At 47.0% G+C, this 27169-nt stretch overlaps 2 protein-coding genes and 1 long non-coding RNA gene across 3 annotated transcripts in view; 1 reads left to right on the top strand and 2 right to left on the bottom strand.

Annotated features, from left to right (window-relative positions):
* The window catches only part of LOC132466502 (EH domain-containing protein 1-like), a 5713-nt gene extending 5558 nt beyond the window's left edge, over positions 1-155 (bottom strand). Inside the window, 1 exon segment of the mRNA XM_060063753.1 lies at positions 144-155. Within this exon segment, the coding sequence (XP_059919736.1) occupies positions 144-155 (12 nt within the window).
* Positions 156-3563: 3408 nt separating this feature from the next.
* Positions 3564-23886, bottom strand: ehd1a (EH-domain containing 1a). Its single transcript, XM_060062274.1, is given in 8 exon segments — positions 3564-3972; positions 3974-4218; positions 4221-4251; positions 7169-7333; positions 8274-8444; positions 9966-10207; positions 15305-15402; positions 23173-23886. Coding segments are annotated over 8 exon segments (1617 nt in total). The 5' UTR covers positions 23562-23886; the 3' UTR covers positions 3564-3696.
* A 140-nt stretch (positions 23887-24026) lies between these two features.
* LOC132465581 (uncharacterized) lies at positions 24027-25178 on the top strand. The gene is made up of 2 exons (XR_009527615.1): positions 24027-24167; positions 24788-25178. It is a non-coding gene; the product is annotated as an uncharacterized LOC132465581 (long non-coding RNA).
* Positions 25179-27169: the final 1991 nt, after the last annotated feature.

Genomic DNA, 27169 nt, shown 5'->3' with positions numbered 1-27169 from the left:
AGAGAGAGGGCTAGGAGGCTACCAAGAGAAAACAGGGAACGCACACACACACACACACAGAAACATACAAACACACGCACACGCACGCACGCACACACACACACACACAAACACACACACATGTGCACCCTCTCACTTCACACCACAGTGTGCATTCTCGCAGGCCTTTGCTGGAAAATGTCCAAGATATCACCATGACAGCAGTCACAGCGCACTCAAAACCATCAAACATAATACGTATCACTCCCAGCTGAACTTCATAATAATAATAATAATAATAATAATAATAATAAATACAATTTATATAGCGCTTAATATGGTACTCTAAGACGCTTAGACAGACGCTTTTTCATAGACAGGCAGGCAGAGATGAACACAATATTCAGAGCCATGTGCTTTATTAAAACACTTTGACCACATGCTCATGAAATCAACTGAGGGGCACCACACAAGGTGTTCCCGGAGGGAAGTTGATACGATTCCGTTGACATTTTGAACTGTTACGAGATGCCTGTCCCCTCAAAATACCATCACTAATTGGTGTGCAAGTGTTCTTTCCCACTCTCGTGGTGACTAATAGAAGACGCCCTATTCCCCTCAATATACAGCCATACACATTAAATAAAGGGGCGTTGCTATGATTAATGTGTGCCATACCTTTCACCACAAACTCTAATGACGTCCTCATCGACTCACATCATTACTTTAACACGATGCAAATCATTGGGGATGAAATCGCCTGCTTAGACTTTGATGAAGTGACACGCTTTTATTCAAAAGGTATATCAATATTTCTATATATTTTATATCTATATATATTTACATAATTGGACATTCAAAACACAAAATAGAGTGCCTCTGGACTTTTATCAGACATCTCATATCTCCCACGGTGCCAAAAGGAGAAGCAGGTGAATCTGAGCGAGGCAGACACTGCGCCGCTGACAGATTTGACTTCAAAACAAACCTCTCTCTGTTCGGAGAAGTCTACCTGCGACGCTACATGCCATGCAGGTAGCGTGCGTCTCTTGGACTGTTCTTAGAATAAGCGATAGATACAGTGATATTGAAGCTTGGGGAAGATGTAAACATACACGCAGAGGCACAGTCTAAAAATGTATTATGGTGCCGCATGAATATAACTCACATTCCTGCTGCTGCATACATCACCCTCACTGCTGAATGCAGGCGTGGTCCTGACCTAACCCACAGCTCTAACCATTGTTTTCTCCTCAAGACAAAATAGGTTCAATTACCCAACGTGCTCATTATCTCAAAGTAATGTATTCAATGTTCAATTACTTGTTGAAGCTATAGTCAGATTGTATTTCAGATTATAAAAACAATAGCTATTATTTGTAAAAACGTTGCGCTTAGAATAAATAAAAGACTCCTGAATTCATAATGTAGGCCTACAGGAGTCCTGTAGGCCTACATTATGAATTCATTGTTTTATGTTTTAGTACAAATTTAATGTAAAACCTTTCTGCAAGGAGCCGGGTCGCACAACCCGGCCACTTAACTCTGAAATAAAGTTATTCTTGTGAAATTCAACAAATCATCCAGGGTTGTATTATTCAATATTTACAGGAAACATACTCCTAGGATTTCAACTATTTTAAGTGCCGCTGTGTGCAGAGCAGAGTAATGATCACCTGCCGCAGTCAACGGGACAAGATGAGACATATCAAAGGAGTCCATGGGAAAAAAATATTTTTGCTTATGTTCACCTGCTGCGATGTTAGGTAACATTAAATCCCTCAAACAACAATAATCGAGGTAATCCTGAGAACCATTCATTATGATGCATCCACAAAACCACTAAAATATAGGCTCATTCAAGCAACTTGAGCCAACATGGAACTAAGCTACCCGAGTACAATGTAGGTTAGCCAATTTACACACACACACACACACACACACACACACACATATAGAATGCCCAACGGGGGGGGGAAAAGAAGCATTTGAATTATTCAAATCACTCCACGTTTGTTCAGATGACAATATCGCCTCAGGGCAACTCTGCCAAGTACAAGTAGGCCTACAAGATATGTGTGTGCGTTGTGTGTGTGTGTGTGTGTGTGTGTGTGTGTGTGTGTGTGTGTGTGTGTGTGTGTGTGTGTGTGTGTGTGTGTGTGTGTGTGTGTGGGGGGGGGGGGGTGTGGGTGGGTGTGTGAGAGAATCACTTTGTTAAAATGGGTGCTTCTGAAAGTCCTCAACTCAATAGATGTTTCTCGATAGATACAAATCGTTTTACTGTAAAAATGCCCCTATTCTGCTGGTTATTCCAGATCTGTACTTCCTGTCTGTTCAGTCATCAATTCACCAACCATCGCCCTTGCAAGAAGCCACTTGGATTTAACGGCGGCTCCGGGATTCTGCTTAACGACCAAACCGCTAATATTGGTCAATAGAGGGCAGTAGACTGCGTATAATAAATGACTCGTTTTCCTTCAAAATAAAGGTCCCAAGGAACTATTTGAATAAGGCAGGAGACGATTTAATGATCTGTATAAATGGGCCACAACTATGTAAACATAGTGGTTTAGCTAAATTAATTGATACTACTGCTACAAATACTTATTCTAATAATAATACTACTTCGAATAGTATTATTGAGAGTACTACTTGACTGCGATCAGTAAGGGATACGTACAACAGTGGTGATGGTAAATATTTCCTTTTTATTTATCTGGTAAAATAACAAAAAGGGAAGCATTTGGAAAGAGGCTCAAAGTTAACAGTCAGGAAATACAAAAATATAGATAAAACAGCTGACTGGATTCCCTCGCTTAGCTCCTTCTCGGCCCCCTCTCTCTCTCTCCAAATGGGAAAAAAAAACGATTTTTCTTTGGATCAACATATAATATATGGACTGTATATTTATGAGACATCTTTTACACAGGATGAACAAATCCATGTCAGATCCCAGCATGCGGCCGGACAGGAATCACTGAATGATCCGGTACTGTCCTCCAACAGTTGGCAAATGACCCCCCCCCCCTCTCCCAGCTTCGCTTGTTTATTTTAACAGATTACTATCACACTCGTCCCTTAATGCACAAAGCCCTCTCTTCCCCCCCCCCCCCCCCCCATCCACTCCCCCCCCTCCATCCCCACTCAAAACCCTCCAGTCTCTCTGGTGTATAAAAAAAAAAAAAAGAATCACAGCAATTTATCCTCCTCCTCCTCCTCCTCCTCCTCCTCCTCCTCCTCCTCCTCCTCACGGTGAAGCCTGGGAACGCAGCCCCCCACCCTCGCCCTGCCCCTTCAGGTGTGGTGTGGAGGTGCGACCTTGGAAGCCTCCCTCACTCCTCCTCCTCCTCCTCCTCCTCCTCCGGGCCCCTCCCTCACTCCTCCTCCTCCTCCTCCGGGCCCCTCACTCCTCCTCCTCCTCCTCCTCCGGGCCCCTCCCTCACTCCTCCTCCTCCTCCCTCCTCCTCCTCCTCCTCCTCCGGGCCCCTCCCTCACTCCTCCTCCTCCTCCTCCTCCTCCGGGCCCCTCCCTCACTCCTCCTCCTCCTCCTCCTCCTCCGGGCCCCTCACTCCTCCTCACTCCTCCTCCGGGCCCCTCACTCCTTCTCACTCCTCGTCACTCCTCCTTCTCCACCGGGCCCCTCACTCCTTCTCACTCCTCGTCACTCCTGCTCCAGCGGGCCCCTCACTCCTCGTCACTCCTGCTCCAGCGGGCCCCTCACTCCTCCTCACGCCACCTCCTCCTCGTCGTCCACCAGGCCCCTCTTGGAGGGGGCACCAGGTGCTCGGGGAGCTTCCCCGGCAGCTCGTGGCCCTCCAGCTTCACCTTGATCAGGTGGTTGGCCAGGGCGAACTCCTCATCGTCCAGGAAGCCGTCCTTGTCCACGTCGGCCAGCTTCCAGATCTTGCCCAGCACCGTGTTGGGGAGCTTGGACTTCACCATCTCCTTCTTGGCGGCGGCGCCCGACACCTTGCCGTTGATGGGCGACAGCGTGGTAGAAGATCTCGTCGTAGGTGGGCTTGTCGCGGCCCACCACCCACTCCATCTCGTCGATGCCCTCGCTGGCGCCCTCGCCGTAGCCGTGGCCGAAGGGCCCGTTCATGGTGCCCTCAAAGGCCCCGCCCTTCACCTTCTGGCTGGGCATGTCTGCCTCCTCCTGCCGCACCAGGATCATGAGCTTGGCGATGTCGTTGGCCAGCATGTCCTCCACCGCCTCCAGCAGCTTGGGCCGCAGCACGGGAACTTGGTGAAGTCCTGGCCATTCAGCAGCTCCTGTCAGGAGGAAAACAGGAACATGGGCGATGGAAATAGATCAGTTGCCTGCGAGAGGGGAACCCAGTGCACAAGAGGCAGGATGTCCTGACCAACCAGGAAAATAAATCTCCCCCGCCCAGCCCTGATGGAAGGCCGGGGCCGGAGAGAGGGCAGAGGGTAGAGGGCGCCTCGGGGCGAGGGTCAAAGGTCGCTCCGTGGAGAACACCCGACCCATTGTGAGCGGAGCTGAAATGCCTCTCAGAGGGATTAATTATACATAAAGTGTACTTTGCGTTCCACTCGCCTCACCGGAATCTATTTAAGAAACCTCTGAAGCCTCTTACGGTTTCTTCCTCTCAGGTCTTTGAGAAGCTAGACGTCGTCTGACTGAGAGGCGCAGTGACACTGCTCACTGCTGCCGCCGCCTTTCATCCAAAATAGATTCACGCTTTTGTTTTTCGACAGAGATAAAAATGTAGAATAAGAACATAAACCCTGTAATGATTTGATACGTGAGCGGAGGGGTAATCAAGGAGGGAGAGTGGGCCTGGAGAGTATTGGCTCTGAGCGTGGAGACCGCTGCGGCTCTACCTGGCCTCAGACACAGCTGCCAGTGGGTTTCTCATTAGTGGAGGGGATAAGAACACGTTTAGGTCATGTCTGCTCTATGTCTGTGGTGGTGAGGCTGGGGCCTGAGACACCTCCCCCCTGAACTCATGAGGAGGAACCACGACCAACGCTGGATAGAGCCGGTGGGTTCTTATCTTGTTCAGTATTTAGAGTAAAGAGAGCCAATCGTAGTATCCCTGTTCATTTGGGGCCGGGGATTAAAGCTTGGAATTCCTCGCCTGTTGGGATTTCTCCTCAGTGACTCTCAGATGAGACAGTTAAATTCTTCGAAAAATCTCATCTCATGGTTGAATCACTCTGGGCTGGCTGCAAAGATAATAATCACACTGCAAGTGTAACAATTATGATCGCAGGCTACATAATGTACACTACCGTTCAAAAGTTTGGGGTTACTGAGAAATGTCCTTATTATTGAAAGAAAAGCACTGTTTTCTTCAATGAAGAGAACATTAAAGGTCCCATGGCATGCTACTTTATGGATGCTTTAATATAGATATTAGTGGGCCCCTAACACGGTATTTGAAAACATTCCCGAAATTCAGCTGTGTTGCAGAATTACAGCCACTACGAGCCAGTCGCACATTGAGCTTTCCCCAAACGTGCCGTTTCGGTGTCTGTAGCTTTAATGCAAATTAGGAGGAGAGAGGCGGGTCAAGGAGGAGGTTGGGGGAGCGGCCCTAAGCAGCTTGCGGCCACGGTACCATGCGCTCGGTTTACAGTGGATGTATTGCAATGGCGAGGCACACACAGCCTTTGGCCGTGTTCTGTAAATATTCTAGAACACTCTGGATGCTCCGGCGGGAGTTCTGGAGCTGTACATCTAAATAATATCATATTATACATAGATATCTATATAATATAATATATAATATCACGGCCACAAGCTGTGTGCGCCTCCAGACGATATTAGGGTGCGGCGGGGCTCAACGATGGCTGAGATAACCCCAACTACAGTCTCGTTGTGGAAATACCAGAGACGTCAAAGAACCAACGTGTTATGCCCAATAACAGCAACAGCAAAACGGTTATCCAAATAACAAAGAGGTGTACAACACCTTTGTTACAGTGAGTGTACACACACACACACACACACACACACACACACACACACACACACACACACACACACACACACACACACACACACACACACACACACACACACACACACACACACACACACACACACACACACACACACACACCATTGGCGGGCAAAATTCTCTGGGCTGGCAAGGCAGAGAAAGGGGATGTGACATCTCCCCTTAAGACGACAAAAATTCCAAAACGGCACGTGTGAGCTTTGTTTATTCGAAGGCAGAGCAGAATTCCTAGTTCTCGTTTTACACACAACAAAAATTCTAGCTACTGGGGGAGCATAGATAGGCACCGCTAGGGGAACCTATATTAATGTTAGAAAACCTCAGAAAGTGAAATTTTCATGCCATGGGATCTTTAAATGAATCAGAAATACAGTATAGACATTGTTCATGTGGTAAATGACTATTCCATCTGGAAACGGCTTTGATGCATCGCGATTCTCTCTAGAACTCTTCCATCTCAATGCAGATGAATTAATTTGCTCACCTGCTGCAACATTCTGTTCCCCAGAGAGAAATCATTTTAGTAATTTTAAAATAATTTAATTTATCTTCAGTGTTTATTGGTCAATCTGATTTGTCTTGACACGATTGCGATTCAGCCTACGCATAGCATGCACGCAAACTCACAGCCAGACACAAGAAAGATTAGAAAGAAAAGATAACTGAAACCTATTTTTTACATACTTCAATATTGTGTTGTAATGCAAGATGGATTGATTATTGCATTGTTCATAGAAAGTCATATTTGTTAGAAGTTAATTCATCTGTTGATGTCTTTAATGATCATCTCAAGAGTACGAAGTGATTAACAAACTCTGAGTAACAAACCCAGATTGTATACCAGTGTATATATATATTTGAGAATCACGCATCGAAATGTACATAAAAAAAATTGTTACATCGAGATGCATCGATAATCGTTTTACAATCAAATCGTACAGAGGCCCTTTCTAGCCATCGTAACTGTGTTAATGCTACATTGTTTAGCTGATCAGGTTGAATGCTAATTGATGGTTACAAAACCCTTGTGAAATTAAATTAGGACCAATGAAAACTGTTGATTAAAAGTGTGTGATTTCATTGAGAACACGAAATTGGCAGGGTGACCCCAAGCTTTTGAACGGTAGTGTATATAATGACCTAATAGCATTTATGCTGATAAAGACAACAACACTAGAGCGAACATGACCCTGGTGACCCACCTGCATCTTGGCGATGTTGGGGAAGTCCCCGGGGGAGATCTGGTGCTCCTTCTCGATGCGATGGTAGATCTCCGACAGGTTGGCGATCAGCTCCTTCTTCTTCGTGTCCTTCCCGAACATCGCCGGCATCTCCTTCTTCAGCGAGCTGATGATGTAGGCTTGCACCTGGACGCCACACACACACACAAAAGTGTCTCATCATCAATCACTTTTTTATGTCTGTGTGTGTGTGCACGAGTGCGCGTGTATATGTTTTGAGGAACTTGTGCCCTTCCAAGCCCAACAGAAAATATTTCATTGATTATTTTGTTGTGTGACTTTGTTTAAAACACAAATTGGATGATTTAAAGGACAAATCCGGTGTAAAATGGATCTGGGATATGTTTAGTATGATAACGAGTCGGAATGTTCATTTGGGAGCAAAAAAGCGCGCATAGACGCATTCTTAAGTTGGCTGTTTTTAGCCGATTCTACCAAAACGCTATAAACTTGGAACGATGGGGGCATGTGTTATGGTAAAAACTAGATCTTTATTTTAAACCACTTAAAAGGCTAGAAGTAGCCCGACTCTTCTTTGGTAGTATAATAAGGGTCTTAACATACCTATCGAGTCTTAAAGATAAGATGGCGTCGATGGATGAACTACTGAAGGTATTGTGTATGAAATGTCCTTTTTAATAAACAATCTTTACACTTACAAAGTTATCAATGCCTCGTTTTATATGATAAGACCCTTATTATACTTATGAATGCGTATATATACACACGCGTTTTTTTTGCTCCGAAACGAACATTCCGACTCGTTATCATACTAAACATATCCCAGATCCATTTTACACCGGATTTGTCCTTTAAGGTACAGTTATGATTATTTCAGTTTAATTTATGAGCAGATGATGGTGAAAGCTTTGCATGAATTACAACTTTTCCACACGACTTGCCAACAAAAGTATCAATTTTGAGCTGAAATTCAAAGACAAAAGGGCAGATATGAGCCACACTTTGGAGATGATACTTTGCCTAAAAGGGCCGCTATGAGGCGTGATCGATGCGAGGGTGATTGATTTACAAAGGAAACGCATCACAGCCAGCGGTGCGTCTGTACCTTGGCGAGGCGCGCCCGCTTGATGAGGTCGTTGAGTTTGCGCAGCGCTGCGTTGCGCGGCAGCGACTGGATGTCCAGGAACAGGTCCTGCTCCTCGGCCTCAAACAGCTTCCTGTTGTCGGGCACCAGGAGGGGCTGGGCCCAGAACGACCCAATGTAGACCCGCACCACCTAGAACAGCCAAGGGGTGGAGAGTGTTAGGGTACACACACACACACACACACGCGCACGCACACGCACGCACACACTGAGGGAAGGAAGTTCAACCCATTGGGTGACATGCCATCATGAGCGGGTGTTTAAAAAGAAAACACACACACACACACACACACACACACACACACACACACACACACACACACACACACACACACACACACACACACACACACACACACACACACACACACACACACACACACACACACACACTTGTACATCAAGAAAGTCCAACAAGTCCAACAGGTCTGGAGTGGAAAGTCTTTGCAAGACGATACTCAAAGTCAGTGAATTATTCTCCAGGGGTTCCAAAGGTTGGTCAGTGTTAATCATGGCCCGATGGAACAACCATTAACGAACCCTCTGCCTCTCCCATGACATAAGGTGAAGGACACCGATCCACGGTACTATAAAAGCAACCTGCAAGAACCCTTGCCCTGCATCTTTGAGAACGCCGTTTCCCGTTCAAAACACAGGTGCAAGGCACCTGCACTCCATGAGAGAGCGAATCTTTCATTAAGTCGCGCTCTGGATACTAAACATGTCAGACAATGAGCTTGTTTTTGCATAAACAGGATAATATTTGTTTTGTTTTGTGAATGTACAACCGGTTCTCCAGCGTGTGCTCTGCCTCTCCTTGGATACAGAGAGGCCGTCTATTAATAACCCCGCCCCCCCGGACCTCAGCGGACCCGGCCCGGGCGCCCGGGGGGGGCGAGGAGTGAAACAGCTGATATCACAAGTGCTGTTAATCACTGACATAAGAATCAGGACCGCATGTCAGGGTGCGGCTGCACAGAAACCAACAGCTCCCAACAACGACTGAACCAACGTCAAAGTCACACAGGTCGCGCCGGACGGCTCGACACAGAGGAAAGAGCGCAACAGAGCCGAACGTGCTCCAACCCTCGTAGTAAAAAACAAAACAAAAACAAAACATGCAGTATCACCATGGCACGGACCAGTTCCACGCAACCTTCAGAAAGCCTTTTTAAGTGATTGTTGGTACGGCCCCAGGGAGACCAGCCAGCAACTTGAACAACGAATCTTCTAGGCCTCTAGGCCTAGAGTGGAAAACAGAAGAGCCGTACTGCTAGTGAGCAGCGCTAGCAGAGATTCCAGTGTATTCGAAAGGGCATTGTTTGCATTCCCCAATGGGGGAAATTGACACTAGGCCACCAGCGGAACACACTCGATTCTGGGCTGCGGCGAGGTCATTGGCTTCTACTTTTCCAGCCTTTTTGTTTTTCATACTATGACAGCATAATCCAGTGGTCTCCTTCTTCACTGTTAACCAGCCTGAAGCCCTGGATACACCAGCGTTTGCTGCGAGGGGGGGCGGCAGACTATCAGGGCTGCTAGGGAGCAGTGGGCGGGTTTCGGGGGCGGGGTATGGCGAGGTGCTGGCGGGGGGTGTGGTGGCGGGGGGGGGCTGTGGTGAGGTGGTGGCGGTAGGGTGGTGGGGTTACGTACCTCTGGCGTGTTGATGATCTTGCCCAGGGACCACATGAGCGCGCCGTACACCCTCATGAGCTGCTGCGTGCTGATCTGGTCCGCCTTGTTCAGCACCACGCGCATCTTGTCCTCGTGGTTCTTCAGAGCCCGGATCACCTCCGAGAACTCGTCCGAGATGTCCAGCTTGTGGGCGTCGAACAGCAGGATGATGCGGTCCACGCGCTCGGCGAACCACTCCAGCACCGCCGCAAAGTCGTAGCCTGGGGAGGGGGGGGGGGGGATGGGAGGGGGAGTGACGGACACGTTTTTAAATCCACCTCGGCTACCAGGTGGGCTTAGCTCAGGAGGTAGTGCCGTAAGCGGATGACTTGTGACCGGAAGGTTGCTAGTTCGATCCCCGGCTCCTCCTAGCGGAGTGTGGAGTTGTTCCCGAGCGAGACGCCTCACCCTAACTGCTCCTGATGGCCTGGCTCACCCCCTGCGTGGTTGACTCCGCCGTCGGTGTGTGAATGGTTGTAAGTGGCTTTGGATTAAAAGCGTCTGCTAAAGGCCCTGAACGTAAGTGTAAATGTCAGCTGAGGACGCCCGCTGTTGAGACACGGCCTGGCCTTTCATGGCGGCTCTTGCTCTAATGTGCCTCAGAACAGCAAACCTGAAACCGGAAACGGGTTCACTTTAGTCTGGAGAATTCTGCTGAGCTGGTAACATGATGAATGAATGGTCCCTACACATTAAGAGCCAACCGCTTCTTCAGGCGCTACGGAGCACGGTTATGATTAAATAGCCTATAACAGTATCAGTATCTGCTTCGGAAACGGGAGTAGAAGTCTGTGTATTTGGGATCCATGCTGCCTAGTCTTTGTTAAAACTCAAGCCTGAGCTGACTGGATGAGTGCAGTGTTTAAGCACGTCTTTTCAAGATAGACTCACTGCGTTACGGACGGTAGTCATGCCTACGAAAAACAAAATCATGGATGAATTAATAATTATACACCAAGACTTCAGACTTTTTTTTTTGGTCTTCAATGAAAGAGATTCTATAGATTCGTCTGTGTTGCACCAAAGCCAATGAATGCAACTTTATTATGGACATTTAGACATATTGAAAACGATTAAATTGACAAGAGTTTCAAAAGGCCAAAACATATCAAAATAAGTGAATGCTATAGCGAAAAAATAACACAGGGCAGTAGCTATAATATAAAAGTTTAAATTCCAAGAGTTTTAGTGGTGTGAGAAAAGAGAAAGTAAGGGAGGGAACTGCGGTTCATAAGGTGAGCTCAGCACTTAATCTATCAGGCATCTCGTTTACGGCCCACTGCTCCAGCTCCCTGCAATGTGACTCGTCATCATCACAGATAAGCTTATCTCAGAGAGAGAGAGAGAGAGAGAGAGAGAGAGAGAGAGAGAGAGAGAGAGAGAGAGAGAGAGAGAGAGAGAGAGAGAGAGAGAGAGAGAGAGAGAGAGAGAGAGAGAGAGAGAGAGAGAGAGAGAGAGAGAGAGAGAGAGAGAGAGAGAGAGAGAGAGAGAGAGAGAGAGAGAGAGAGAGAGAGAGAGAGAGAGAGAGAGAGAGAATTTTCAATATTCATGTCAGTGACAAAATTTTCCACTGGTTACTAAAGGTGTGTACACACACAAATTTCGAATGCAAGTTTCACCCTGTGCTCATTCAGAAACCACCAGCGTTACTCAACACTTTGTATTTTGACTGATTCTCAAGTGAGAAAGAGAAAGCAGGGAGTGTAAGCGAGGCACGGGACAGTGAGTGAGAGGGGGAAAAATACTGAACTATGGTCTTGATTAGTCCTCAGCTAAAGAATGCAACTGCTCATAGAGCTCATCTCGGCTGTCTTGCAATCAGCGCCAGATCTGATGCACATTCCGACCCGACTCATGGAACATGTACATGTGGGGGAGAAGAGACAGGCAGAGACAGAGACAGAGAGAGACAGAGGCATAGAGCACAGAGACAGAGGCAGAGGCAGAGACAGAGAGAGATAGAGACAGAGACAGAGACAGACAGAGAAATGGAGAGATAGAGACAGAGAGAGACAGAGAAATGGAGAGAGAAATGGAGAGTTAGAGACAGAGAGAGACAGAGAAATGGAGAGATAGAGGGAGAAGTCGAGATACAGAGGAAGCACGAAGGGATGTTCGAGTCCAATTCACGACAGTGGTTCACCACAGGGCAGCCAACATGGTTAGCACCAGCCGATTTAGTCACCACACAGAGACCAGTCCTTTAAGGTATTCCTCTGACTGCTTGAAGACTGAACCACGGTAGTCTGGCCTGGCCTGGGCAGCCCTGGGCAAAACTTGCATTATATAGTTAATAGTGCCGTATTGTGTCTGTGGTGTTCATTCATCTAACTGCTTTGGGGTCAGTTTACAACATTAGGTCCCCCATTAGGTGAAATATCTCAAGCAGTTCGATATTGAATCGAATCAAATCAGAAATTGAATAGAATCAGATCCTTAAAGCAGAGAGAGTCTCAGGTTGATAGAGAAAGTGAAAGAACGCAGAAGAGAGAGGGGTGGGTCGGAGGAGGAGGGAGAGGCTGGGAACCCCCAGCTTGTGTGTCAGTGAGTCAGCCTGAACGTGTGCAAACCCCCAGGTTCACAACCCCTCCTTCATCGTAGGACGAGGCGGAAAGTTCCAAATGTGTAGAAAGAGAGAGGGGAAGATTTGTAAAATGTAGACAAAGCCACAACAGGCGGACAGACAAGACATGTGGGAGCCACGGCAACACTGGGCCATTCTCCTCCTTAGGACCCACACTCACAATCAAGTCCATTAACCCCCCCCCACACACACCCTTGGAAGATGAAGAAACAGCTGTTCCCCTACCCAAGCCTCCCACGGGCATCTGCCTCCTAAAGCTGGCATGGACAACTGACACGCCGCCATGCATACTTGTGCATGTATTTCCAGAGATGCGTCTGTGCTCCCTCCAGCCATACACACACACACACCCTATATCACAGCACCCAGCTCCTCCACACCCAATCACAGCTTATGGGGAAAGTTCTAATCCCATCCGTTCCCGGCGCCACTGTTGATATTCAACATATATAAGGGTTAGGGGTCGGGCATGGTGCAGTTGACGCACACATTCTTTTGATAGAAGATATTTCATGTGTTCCATCTCAGCCCTTGGGAGAGGGTAGTGGCATGGGGTGGGGGGGTGTTGAGGGTGAGGATATCAGCCTTAAGGTATGAATCTCTCGTTAACACACACACACACACACACACACACACACACACACACACACACACACACACACACACACACACACACACACACACACACACACACACACACACACACACACACACACACACACACACACACACACACACACACACACACCAGCAGCCCGATACGGTCAGCCAACCTTGTTTAAAGTAGGCCAACCACATGTGGGTCTCACTGGGACGGTTTGGTGGCTGTGTTTACACAGACAACACACTTTGACTGAGAATGAAATTATTATGCGTCTGCATGGACAGCTCGGTGTCGCTATGCACATTATGTGTGGCTCCTGTCGTGTATGAATATACCTAGACATCCATAGAGATAAAAAAACTGCGGAATGGGTCCGTATACCACATGAATGCCTGAATGGGTCACCTTCGACAAAAACACAGTCTCTCTTTCTCTTATCAGATGACTTTTCAATTGTCTGTGTGTTGACAGTTGCTGCATTGGATTTCATGCCTCATTATCCGTGCCCTTCAGTGTGGTTCTCTCTCCCCTTCCCGTCTCACCCCCGTTCATGAGACATGGGGATTACAGGGCTGATAGGAAGTGAAATTATCTGTGCCTGAAATTATCAAATACATTCGAAGACACCATACACACCACCATTGCCTTTCTTGACAACAATAAAAGGAGCGGAACTCACACACCCATGTAGCCAATGCAACAACACGTTTTTATTGCATAAAAGTGTAAAGTGCTACCCAAAGCGCGTGCAAAACGTTTTCAGTCCCATTCAGACCATCCTCAGTGCAAACATACAAAGCTGAAAGACTTCCTTATATAGACTACGCCTAGTTGGTGCAGACATGTCAATCAAAAGGTCAGGTAGGGTGACGTGTTGACTAGACTTTTTAAAAAGGCACCGCTCACCTATTTTCACTTTTCTTGACAACATACATGGCCAAGCTCAAGCCTGAATTCATGCACCACGCCTGAACTCTATCAGGCCTGGAATTATTACAGAGACAATTGACAAACTGTGAGTAACACCCAGCCTGTGAGCAATGAATGGTGTCTGCATGCATAAGCGTACATGCGTGTGCTCGTGTGTGTGAGAATAAATCACTTGCTTCCCTACTGCGGTTGTCAAGTTTCCTGCAATGGAGTACACAACAGGTCTAAAAAGGAGAAGAAAAAGAGTTCCTTAAACTTTCGGACACTGTTCTTGGTTCATCGACGGAATCGCGGAGAAAACAGCTGATTGTTACGGTTTCTCTGAGTGAAATACAATCATCATGTGCTGCTGAACCACCGCAGGAAGAGGCACGTGCAACGCTGTTATTGAGATGAGCAGGAGACATTGGCTTGGGAACTAACAGAAGAACAATGATCAAATCTAGGGATGCACCGAAATGAAAATTCTTGGCCGAAACCTTTTTGGCTTTTGCTGTTTTTCATTCATTTTGCCTTAATTTTTCACCATTGCATAAATCAAGCAATGGAATGTCCTTTATAAACGTTTTTGTGTTGCTTTTCAATAAATAAAAAAAATTACATATTTGATACAAAATATTTATTTAACACTTAACGGTTTCTAACATTCCAGCAGACCTTATAGCAAGAATTTAAGAACAATGTACCTTTAAATAAATGAGCAAAAATCTTTTTTTTACATTTATTTTTTATTCAAAATATAAATGTTCAGTGTATTTTTTTCGGCCTTTTTACTCCGTTGGCCGAAACCGAAAATTACGTTTTGGGCCATTTTCGGCCGAACATTTTCGGTGGCCGAATATTCGGTGCATCCCTAATCAAATCCTATGCCTTTGGAAGAGAAATGGATACAGATCTATACACTAAAAATAGCATTTGGCCTCACGTGCAACATCATCTGCATAATGTGGACCTCTGAGTGATAAAGGCAAAGAAAATGGCGACGGATGAATAGGAGAAATGAATCTGAGACCGAAGCCGCAGCTGGATTTAAAAGAACAGAGAAGACTGAGCGAGTGGAGAGCGGCTGACTTGGGGTAAGGTGTAGAGAGGAAGTGGTGAGCAACCGTCACACTTTGACAGTGTGTGCGGCCTATGGTGAGCGAGAGTGCTTGAGTGTGTGATGGTGTGCATGAGATTGTGCGCACGTGCAAGGCTGACCTCTGCTGATCCTCTGTTTCTCCCCCGACAGGATTCCAGGAGTATCGATGATACTGATACTCTCCAGCACCGCGTTAGGCATCTGCGCGCACATGAACCTGCAGAGACACAAGAGAGGACAGGAGGACAAGAACGAGAGACAGAAAGAGAAAGTAAGAGAGGGAGAACAAAGCAGGTCGGTTTGGTTAATACACAATATCGTTAACATTAAAAGAAAGAAGATTCAACAGACTTTATGATGGCGTGTGTCTGCACCAGAGCGTGGAATGCCCCCGCTGTAAAAATGGAAAAAGCCCTGCTGTTGAAAGACCAAGCGGGGGGTGGGGCCTTCCTGTGGGAGTCCGACCCAGCTAGGTCGTGGAAACAACTCTTCGTCCTGATTTGTGTAGTGGGTGTGTAGTGTGTAGTGGAAGACCAATCATTGTGATGTAGCCATCCTTATACACACACACACACACACACACACACACACACACACACACACACACACACACACACACACACACACACACACACACACACACACACACACACACACACACACACACACACACACACACACGATTTCTAAGGTTACAGTAAGACTAGATGTGTGTTTACATTTCCATGTGGACAGGCTTGGGAAAACATGATGGGAATGTGTTCTGTTCACATTATGGATCACTGAGCTGTTCTGCACTGTTCTCGTGGTGCAACTGTCAACAGGACGAAGTCTTCGATCCGAGACCTGCCTTGTGATTCCTGACTGGGTTCGTTTGTGGCAGATTGTTCACCTTTAAAAAGGGATTGAAACACTAGGAAGGAGGCAAGAGGAGGGAGGAAGGAGGCGAGAGGAAGGAGGCGAGGGGAAGGAGGCAATAGGAAGGAGGCAAGAGGAGGGAGGAAGGAGGCAAGAGGAAGGAGGCGGGAGGAATGAGGCAAGAGGAAGGAGGCGAGGGGAAGGAGGCGAGGGGAAGGAGGCGAGGGGAAGGAGGCAATAGGAAGGAGGCGAGAGGAAGGAGGCGAGAGGAAGGAGGCGAGAGGAAGGAGGCGAGGGGAAGGAGGCAATAGGAAGGAGGCAAGAGGGAGGAAGGAGGCGAGAGGAAGGAGGTGAGGGGAAGGAGAAAGGAAGGAGGAGAGCGGAAGAAGGCAAGAGGAGGGAGGAAGGAGGCGAGAGGAAGGAGGCGAGAGGAAGGAGGCGAGAGGAAGGAGGCGAGGGGAGGGAGAAAGGAAGGAGGCGAGAGAGGAAGCGAGGGGAAGGAGGCAAAAGGAAGGAGGCGAGAGGAAGGAGGCAAGAGGAAGGAAGCAAGAGGAAGGAGGCAAGAGGAAGGAGGCAAGAGGAAGGAGGCGAGAGGAAGGAGGCGAGAGGAAGGAGGCAATAGGAAGCAGGCAAGAGGAAGGAGGAAGGAGGCGTGGGGAAGGAGGCAAGAGGAAGCAGGCAAGAGGAAGGAGACAAGAGGAAGGAGGAAGGAGGCGAGGGGAAGGAGGCGAGGGGAAGGAGGCGAGGGGAAGGAGGCGAGGGGAAGGAGGCGAGGGGAAGGAGGCAAGGGGAAGGAGGCGAGGGGAAGGAGGCGAGGGGAAGGAGGCGAGGGGAAGGAGGCGAGGGGAAGGAGGCGAGGGGAAGGAGGCGAGGGGAAGGAGGCGAGGGGAAGGAGGCAAGAGGAAGGAGGCAAGAGGAAGGAGGCGAGGGGAAGTAGAAAGGAAGGAGGCGAGGGGAAGGAGGCGAGAGGAAGGAGGCGAGAGGAAGGAGAAAGGACGGAGGCGAGAGGAAGGAGGCGAGGGGAAGGAGGCAAAAGGAAAGAGGCAAGAGGAGAGAGGCAAGAGGCGAGAGGAAGGAGGCGAGAGGAAGGAGGCGAGAGGAAGGAGGCGAGAGGAAGGAGGCGAGAGGAAGGAGGCGAGAGGAAGGAGGCGAGAGGAAGGAGGCGAGAGGAAGGAGGTGAGAGGAGTGCCAGCAGGTGAAGGTATTATTACGGGATGATAAGTGAAGCGTGTTCGACCGGGGGGTGAGGCCGGGTAGGGGGGGTTGGGGGGTTTGTAGCTCGGGCCACAAAGCAGACGATTGTTTGCGGCGCGCCCCGTGGCTCCACGCAGCGTGCGTTCTCTGGAGTGATCCAAAACTCTCCATAACATAAGCTGAGAACGGCAGCCAGGTCACAAGACCGGGGAAACCTGGCCTTTACATTCCTGCTGCAAAGACCACTCAGGATGAACACACACACACACACACACACACACACACACACACACACACACACACACACACACACACACACACACACACACACACACACACACACACACACACACACACACACACACACACACACACACACACACACACACACACACGATGGATATTAACTTTCTTGCCCAACAGCCACTGTGGCAGGTAAAAAAAAATCTACCAGCCACTCATCTTTTTTACCAGCCACTTTTTATACGCTATATATATTTTTTTTAATAAATGCGTACATTTTGAACAATATAATAGTAACAATAGATAAGAAAAGGGTTTTTCATACACATCTTTTTTTCCATCAGAAGTGATTTTTACTGTAAGTAGGTTCTACCAAGGAACTGAGTTGAAAACGTTATACTCTTACCGATAAACAATACACAGGTATATGCCATGTTAAGTCATGTGTATTTCAAAGGTGTTTCGAAGTTTGGGGATAATTCATCTATACAAAGTATTTTCAATAAAAAACAAATTGACATATTAACAATAAAACAACATGCATGGCTACACCATCATAAGTCAATTTGTTTTTTTATATTTACATGTGACTAAATACAAATTTGTCCACAGACATCGTAACTAACGTATGATAGTAAGCATTATTGGCCCTTAACACTAATATTCAGAAAAAACACTTTCTTTTTGTTCAATAGTCTAGATATAACTTTATCAATCAACTGTAGGAGAAATTTGTTAATGTTTGTCCCTATAAAACAATAATGGTAAAAAGAAAAAATACAAAACACGACGGTAACTGAGTAAGTCAAACCGTCCAATCTGAAGGCTCTACTTAACCACTCCCCCTACTCACTTCCACCAATGCAAAGCGAACAGAACTGAGTAGGGAAGGGCGTAGGCCAACTAGTTTGTGAACGACCCAAAGAAACACAACGCAAATTCAATGTGAACATGTATGAGGCTTTAATTAAATCCCGGACGATTTTGAAATTCCGCAAAACATGTCTCAAAAAGAGGGCATGTCCGGGCAAAAGAGGATGTATGGTTAGGCCTACCCTACGTACGGGAAACACATTTGATTCCTACCTGTAACACTGTTAAATAGCGGCCTAAATTGGTTGGCGCTATCCTGGTAATTTCTCTGCTTGAGAAATACAAAGTGTGGCGTGTGAGCGTGTGCATGGGTTGAATTCATGGGGCAAGCCCCAGGAATCTCCCACTTCCGGCTTCCATGAAAGAGACCCAAACTAATTCACACAATAGCGTTCATGCAAATCTAGCATTAAAGGTTAATTTAAGGAAGTTCTCTCCAGTCACGCTAAAATTAGTTCGCTAGTAGTAGCGCTTTAATTTGCAGCGTCCAGAAAATTCAGAGAAATCTGAAATGCGTTTTATTTTGGCTCAAAACAAAGAAGCAGTAGCCTGACTGCTATGTTCAAGGCAATATGTTTGCATGTTCATCGTTTAATTGCACTATAGGCATTTTTTTTGTATCTTCCTGTTTTGATCAGTATAAGCCAATGTTGTTATCAATAAAAAAACATTTGCACAAGGCAAGCCGATGCACTTCTCCATGTTGATAAGAGCATTCAAATGAGAAAAATTAATGGGACAAAGAAATCAAGGGATATTTAGCATAGAAAAAAGAATTGCGATTAATCGTGAGTTCACTATGACATTAATGCGATTAATCGTGATTAAATATTTTAATCGCTTGACAGCACTAGTAGAAACCTATGGTGGAAACCGATGCGCCCTCTTAACCACAAAATGTTTGAGTCACTTCTATGGAAGTAAATCTGGATTTCAAAATCGGATTTTGAAAATAAAAAGCCATTGAACTCTAAGCACTGAATATTTATGCATAGATTCAACGTCAAAAACTTGATTACGGACGTTGATTACGTTGAAATTCAAATCCAGATACGTTATTTCAATGCATAAATATTCAGTGCTTAGAATTCAATGGCTTTTTATTTTCAAAATCCGATGGCACAGATTTACTTCCATACACTTCTCCTTCGTCATGCTTAACTGATCATACCTCTCTCTCGTTGGTTACACAAATCTTACCATGGACACTTGCCGAACCCCTTTCAAATTTCAGCCAGCCAGACAATTCATGTCACAGTCACGTCTGTTAATTTATGAATGGAATTCTGAACGTGTCCCGCCTCCGAAATAGCCTGGCTATAGCCATGCTGCCTTGCGCGCAATTTCGTGAGACTAATGCGTGAGACTTGAGAGCTGTTAGTTACCGGTATATTATCCCGGAAGATGACAGTCGCAGATCATACAAATCCACCGGCAAATGGCGTGTGTTAATTTCCATCCCTGACACACACACACACACACACACACACACACACACACACACACACACACACACACACACACACACACACACACACACACACACACACACACACACACACACACACACACACACACACACCAAAAGGAAAGATCCCAAGGACAAATAGGGAGAGTGAACTAAAGCAGAGAGCTGGTGACCAGTATAGGTGTGGCATTAGTTTACACTACATGCAGCTGTCAAAAGATAACACAAAGCGGAGTCCAATGTGTGCGTGAGACGGGGGAGTGGACCATTATCTCCTCGGGATCTTGGCATGGATTCTCTTCTCTGTCCCGTCTCCCCTATAACATCTAGCCTAACATTTTCCACCCATCTTTTCTAGGTTAGAGGAAGAAGAAGAAAAAGAGAAGAGGGTCTCTCTTCTTTTAATAAATGTGAAGAACTCCTTGGAGCTCATTGCACAATAGTGAGTCAGAGGGGCCCATGTTGAAGAGCGTTGTGGTGCCTCCCAGGGAGGCTTTTCCTCTCCAGTACCAGGAAAAACAGTGGAAGCCCTTCCACTGAGGTACACACAGGGCAGGGGTCTGTTGTCACGTCACAGACACACGTTACTGGAAGTCACGCTCCGTCCTCAGTGACATATGAAGATCTTCCTCTCCTGCCCCCCCCCCCCCCCCCCCCCCCTCTCTGAACACCCACCTTCCTCACGCTGACACGCACACACAAACAGACACACGCACACGCACACGTCAAGCAGACAGGAAGGGGACTGCGCTGGCACGCACAGGGTTCAGTGCCTCTGCACGACATTCAGGAATCCCGTCCAACATTGTGGTTCAAGTTCACCGAAACGAGTCAGAGCAGAGCATCGGAGACAGGGGGGGGGGGGGCTTTATCGGGGAGGGGGGCTGTCCGGTGTCTGAAGCCCCACTCCGGGTGGTTAGGGGGGGGGGGGGAGAGAAAAAGTGCCGAGTCAGTGAGAGTCCAGGAACAACAGCGGGGCAGAGAGGACAGAGCGGGCGGGGGGAGCATCGCAGAGCGGAACAGAGCCTCTGCTGACTCGGCCCCTCCTGACTACACTGGCTCAGCAGAGAGCACACAAACAGGGCAGCGCCGGCCCGCTCAGTGACGCTCTGACCACCAGGCCGTGGACACGGGCTACAATGAGCGGACGTCAGAGCTATAGGCAGAGCACGGAGAGGACATCCAATCAGGTTTCAGCCTACAGCTGTTTGGAGGGCGAGAGATAATGCTTAGACCTTGAGACGGGTCGTGATGCAAGACGGGTCGTGATATGATTGGTATGAGCAATATGGGGTAAAACTGTAATGATATGGAAGAAAAGCAAAGATTAGGAGCGAGCTGAGGGAGTTGAAGGAGGGAATGCAGATTTCTCAATCCAAGGAGCTCGTTGTGGATGCAGGCTATCACCTGACCTGGCTCCGTTAACCCTCTCCATAAAATGACGGGTTATGGGATACGGGATGAGCAAGCTTAAGCTGGTAGTTGTGGGCTGTTCTGCAGGCTGATCGTGTGTAGTTATAGTGCTTCATGACTCGACAACACTTGATAATAACTAACTGGGCCCAAAGTGCCAGCCTCACACACACAGAAAACCAGACCATTACCAGACTGACCCTATTCGATCCTGTTGCTGAGCCAAGCTGAGATTGGAAACCACTCCATGCTAAAGACTGTCGAATGTGAGGATTGGAAAAGGGAGAAAAAGGAAATAAAGTAGTTGGAGAGTGGAGACGGACCCTCAGTGTCGCTCCACGGCAAGGAACAGCCATTGTTCAGCGCGCTCGCACCAAGTGCTTTGTCAAGCCGCTGGAAGGGACAATGACGCCTGTTTGCGCAAGCCGTTATCTGCTTCCTTCTGGAGTCGATCAGAGTCAAACACAGGCCACGCTTGAGACAAACTGGTCAATGAGGAAATGAGCCTGCTCTCAAAAGGGGAACAGTTTAAAATGGATTAATTTGGGGCATGAGCCTTCGTACAGTACATCATGCTGGAAATGTCTTGATTCATGTACTCTCCAGGAGTGGGATTCCCCCTCGGCCCCAAACAGCGACACCCGAGGAGGTGAGGAAAGTGAAACATGAGAATTGGCCCAACTGGGTTCAAGGGTGAATTAGCCTTGTTAATTTTCCTAATTCATCCTGCGGCTGAACAGCATTTACATTCTGAATCTACAGGGACACACTAATTTAGTGCATGTGCGCGCGCTTGCGTGTGTGTAATCCAGCCATCTGTTTGGTAGGATGCTCATGTAAAGGTGACACCCACCAGTGGGTTCGAGAGAGCGAGGGACCAAGAGCGTGAGAGCTAGAGAGAGAGCAAGAGCAAGAGAGCAAGCGCAAGATAGAGGCCTATACAACCTCCAAGGAAATGAGCTCACATCCAAACAGCTTGTAGCCATGTGATGTCACCAGAGGCCTCAGCGTACCGGCCCATCTGTGTGTTTGGATGCCACACTAAAACACCGCCCTGGTTTTGAATATCTCTTAAAGCATTTGGTTAGCCATATCTTCTTCTTTCTTTTTTTTTTACTTTGCTGTATCGAAGTCCAAAATTAGAATACAAACCAACTTCCGATTTCCAAATACCAACTGATGCGTCGACATTTCCTTTCCTTCCCTCGACATAATAAAATATTTGGCAAAAGCGCAATTTTGTGTACAATTGCATTTTGAGTGAGTCATAGAGCTTTGGGGAAGCTTCCAAGAGGTGTGTCAGAGACAGGGATACCAGATATTCAGCACAAAATAGTATACATAAAAAATCTCATGAACTCATTGCTCAGAAAAACAACTTTGTGTACGTATAGGGATACGAAGGGTTCGAATCGTATCCAAAAGCAGGACAAGGTCATGTGGTCGCCTAGCAACATCAGAAACAACCTTTAGCATGTTCAATGGAAGACAGGACGGGACAGCCGGACAAAGCAGTCTGCCACTAGGTGACTCTTCATGTGCTTTACAAGAATGTTACTGCCATGCTCAGCCCAAGCCGGCTGCAACCTGGAGAGCTAATCCGCCCGTCTGGTCAGCCTGTGTAAAGACAGACTTGTACTAAGCCTTTCAGTCAGGGATGCTGTCCCCCGAAGATGGAGGGAGACACTTAAATAAGTATTCGAATGATGACATCAGGGGGAGACGCGTTACAAATTGTCTGTCAGCTGGAAATTGTTCCAACATTATATTCGAGTTTGTTTTTGTCTGTTACTTGTAATGTTTTGATTAAATTCAGTGAAAATAGTGTCGTTATGAAGCAGTGTGAGTATTAGAGAGTGTGTGTGTGTGTGTGTGTGTGTGTGTGTGTGTGTGTGTGTGTGTGTGTGTGTGTGTGTGTGTGTGTGTGTGTGTGTGTACCTGTTGAGGAAAGCGTTTCCGAACGCGTTGAGTTTGCGGAAGGGCTTCTTGGGGTCCACCACCAACGCGTTCCCCGGGATCACCCCGTCCTGCTCCCCGTGCATCACCGCGATGAACGAGTCGGTGGTCGGCTCCGGTCCGATCCGCATCCCAGGGAAGTCCTGCTCCATGAGGTGTCGGATGAAGGTGGTCTTCCCGGTGGAGTACTGCCCCACCAGGAGCACCATAGGCTTGTTGTCGAAATCGGCATCTTCAAGTGCCGGGGAGTGGAAGTCGTGGAATCGATACGTGTCCTCCAGGGGGAAGAGTTTGGTCCGGTACAGCTTCCGCAGCCCCTCCGACACGTTCTGGAACAGCTCGGGGTCCTTCTTTCCGTTCTTCCTGAACATGGTGGCCTTGTTGTCCTCGGTTGAGACGACCGTGTCCGTCTGTCCCTGGGTCTGGGTCGGGTTTGATCGCGGCCTGGGACTGTCGCACCGTGAAGAGCACCCCGCTGATGTGAAGGAACGTAAGGGCGAGGTCTTCAAGTTTTGTCCCCACCCTCTTCTCCTCGAGTTAGCCTAGTAGCCAACTTCAGGTCAATCATTCACGTTAGCCGGGGCACTTCCTATGCTACGGCTCTGAAACTCATTCTATTTATGTTTAATGAACAAAATAACTCTCCCTGCACCCCGGGTTAAGTGGAAAGAACAACGTAATCCTGTGTTCGGGGCTCGGCTAACTTGCGAAGCTACCGGCTGACAGTGCTGCCAGATTGGGCCAGAGATCTGGCTGCTGTTCTCTGCAGCCAGTGTTGCCAGATTGGGCGGGGAATCTGGCCCAATATGGCAACACTAGCGGCTGACAGTTGCGTGACGGACCATAAACGGAGGACACCACTCAAACACCGGAAAGTCGTTAGTTTTTCAAAATAAAGGCCCGGCAGAGTGAGCGTGGATCAAGATCCTCTGACCGCGCAACAACCTATCGTTACTCTTTGGACTCTTTAATCAAAAGTACATTATAACCTCTTCCTCATCACTGAGTTTGGTTCTGATAAGAACAGGGAAAATGGTAACTTTTGGACAAATCAGAATTGGACACACACACGCCCACGCATACACGCGCGCACGCACACTACGTACACTTACTTATTTTAAATAATGCTTCTGAGTTTAGTTCTGCTACCACCAGTCCTCAATTAGTAATATTGATATCATGATTATGATAATAATATAATGATAATTATACTCATGCTCCATGCTTTTTTGACAGGGTTTTATTTTATTAAATAGCCTACCAGTAAAGTATTAGCAGGCCTTAATACACCTTTGCCTTTATGCTATTACAATACAGTACAATGTTATAGGCTACATTTGGTATTTCCAGATCTGACAATTGTGATTGTCTCATATGCTTTACCTGTTTCATTAATACATTATATAGTAGCTTATCGTTGATTTTATAATCTAATCCATATCCATTTACGATCATAAGTCTATCAAGCGAGAATAATGGAAAATTATAAATAACTTTAATACTTTTATTATTGCAAAAAGGAAATGCGTTCAGGGTGTAACATCGAACAAATCAATGAAGCTGATTTCAAAACCTAAAACATGACGCATTGTGACAGTGACAGGGCCTTTGGAAACTACAGGAACCCCCCCGGCCGGCTGTGGATGACCGCGGGCGTCCCTCCACAGATAACAGCAGCTCCACTGGACACCAGACACTCATCCATATGGAGATGCTGTTACAGCTGGTGAGACCCACACTCCAGCTGCAGCACTGGGGTTGACATGCACCATAACCACCAATTGAGGAACACGTAATTACAGAGAAAGTACATCACCGCAGTGAGTGAGTGAGTGAGTGAGTGAGTGAGAGAGAGAGAGAGAGAGAGAGAGAGAGAGAGAGAGAGAGAGAGAGAGAGAGAGAGAGAGAGAGAGAGAGAGAGAGAGAGAGAGAGAGAGAGAGAGAGAGAGAGAGAGAGAGAGAGAGAGAGAGAGAGAGAGAGAGAGAGAGAGAGAGCTCAGCCTCGGTCAACATTACGTTTTAATTTCCCATCCGATAAACAAATTATTGACAATCAACATGCTGGTTGTACGAGGCCACTTCCCCTTGTGGTTTGGGCTTAGCCTGCTATTGTATTTATGTAAGACGTTCAATGAATCCACGGAAATAGCTATGTGAATTACAGGATACATTGTATTTCATCTAATGGCTTTATTATGGCCATCAGACAAAGAAAGGCCCAGCGCTCGTCACAGAGAGAATACAGTGCTGTTAAATGTCACCAGACAACGCTGCCCTCCTGTGGTGACTAAGGAACCTTGCTGACTCGGCTCGACCGAATCATTTTATTTCCGATTTGGCATCTGAATCATCATGTGGTGATTCAACTTAGGCCATAAGATCCCTCAATAAAAATAGTAAGACCTTTGTCTTCCCTAATCTACTTTTATTGCTGAGCAGATAGCAACTTTCTCTAATAACGCACATAAAACCTGAATCATCGCTGGCTGAATAAAAGGAAGCGCTTTATTGGTAGTAGGCCTATTAGCAGTAGGTAGTTGAAAGGGCCCACCACCCCCATCGCCTCCACCCAGAGTGATGGAGCAGGGCAATCCCGTCCCTAAATCATTGACTTACATGCGGTTATGACACCTTGAATCTGAGCAACAGAAGAGTGTGCCCTGTAAAATTGCGAACAGCGTAGCTACAACAGTGTCTTGGATTCTCTTCCCTGCCTTGAGCTTTAAACCTTAACCCCTCTCCTGGCTGAATAAACAGAGTCATAAAGCAGTTTGACGGTGACCTTGACTGATAAGGCCCTTCGTCCCTGTTCATCTCGGTGCCCGACACGTACGCCTCCAGCTCTATCTCCCTGATCGGCCTCTCACTCGCCCTCCTGCAACCTCAGTATGACTTAAGACACAGCGATGCCCAGAGGCCCATGAGAGAAAGACATTGTGCAGGTTGATAGATTTAGACTCTGAGTCCTGACATCATATCATATTAAAATGTATTTGGATGAGGTGCGACCAGAATACATTAACTAAGAAGGGAGGGCTTTCTCCAACTGTCCGGCCACTCTTTTAGGAAGGTTGTGAGAGAGCTCCATGGAGTTGCTGACTGGTGGTCATCTGTATATCATAGTGTTACAGCACTGATGCTGTGGGGATAATGGACGCACATGTTAGTTCAAACACAGGTGCTGCTCATACGGCTGATAAGGCTGCATTGTCTTTGGTTACCTGTGCTTGTCTGGCTATGAGTTGCTTTCATACATTTTTTCCTACTTGGTTTTCATGCAGATTTTAAGTCCCCTTTCAAGCATGTGAATTAATTGAGGATTAAAAATGGCTTTGAATTAATGACAGAATGTCATCCCAATGATTGACGGTGATTTCACAACTTATCTCTGTAACCCTTAACAGAAGGATACTATTACTCAATAAGGACATACATTATAGCAAGCATATAGACAGGGTCCTTTCTGTTTACCGTTTTCTATTCTGACAACTGACTGAAAAGGATTCACTTTCCTTCTATTGTTGTCTTATTTTCACCGCCCCAGCTTAGTTAATCTTTAATTATTAATAATAACCTGCAAAACAAAATAAACGACTCTGAAACTAGAAATCCAAAACCTCCCATACACAGCATTATATTCAGTCGACAAGAACTAAACAGTACCTAAAGCATTAAATAAATTAATTGAATAAAGGTTAATTCATACTTACCAAAAACACGCCTTTAGTTAAAAAAAGATAGGAGGTCTACAAGAAAAGGAGAGAAGCAGAGACGTGGAGCGGAGACGAGGAGGAGTGGTGGTGCGGACGGTGTCCCGTAGGTCTGGAGCAGTGGCGATTAAGACCTGCTTAAGACTGTGTCCAGGAGAAAGTCATTAATCATTACACTTGCGGTAAATATGTAACCGGCCCGGCCCATAAAGCACAGCAAACTGCATTCTGTTTGAACTCCCCCTGACACACAGGATGGCCTAACATCA

Source organism: Gadus macrocephalus, chromosome 10, assembly GCF_031168955.1.
Source record: "Gadus macrocephalus chromosome 10, ASM3116895v1".
NCBI classification, from domain to species: domain Eukaryota; kingdom Metazoa; phylum Chordata; class Actinopteri; order Gadiformes; family Gadidae; genus Gadus; species Gadus macrocephalus.
Note: the sequence above shows the minus strand (reverse complement) of the source record. Positions and strands in the feature narration are given on the sequence as shown.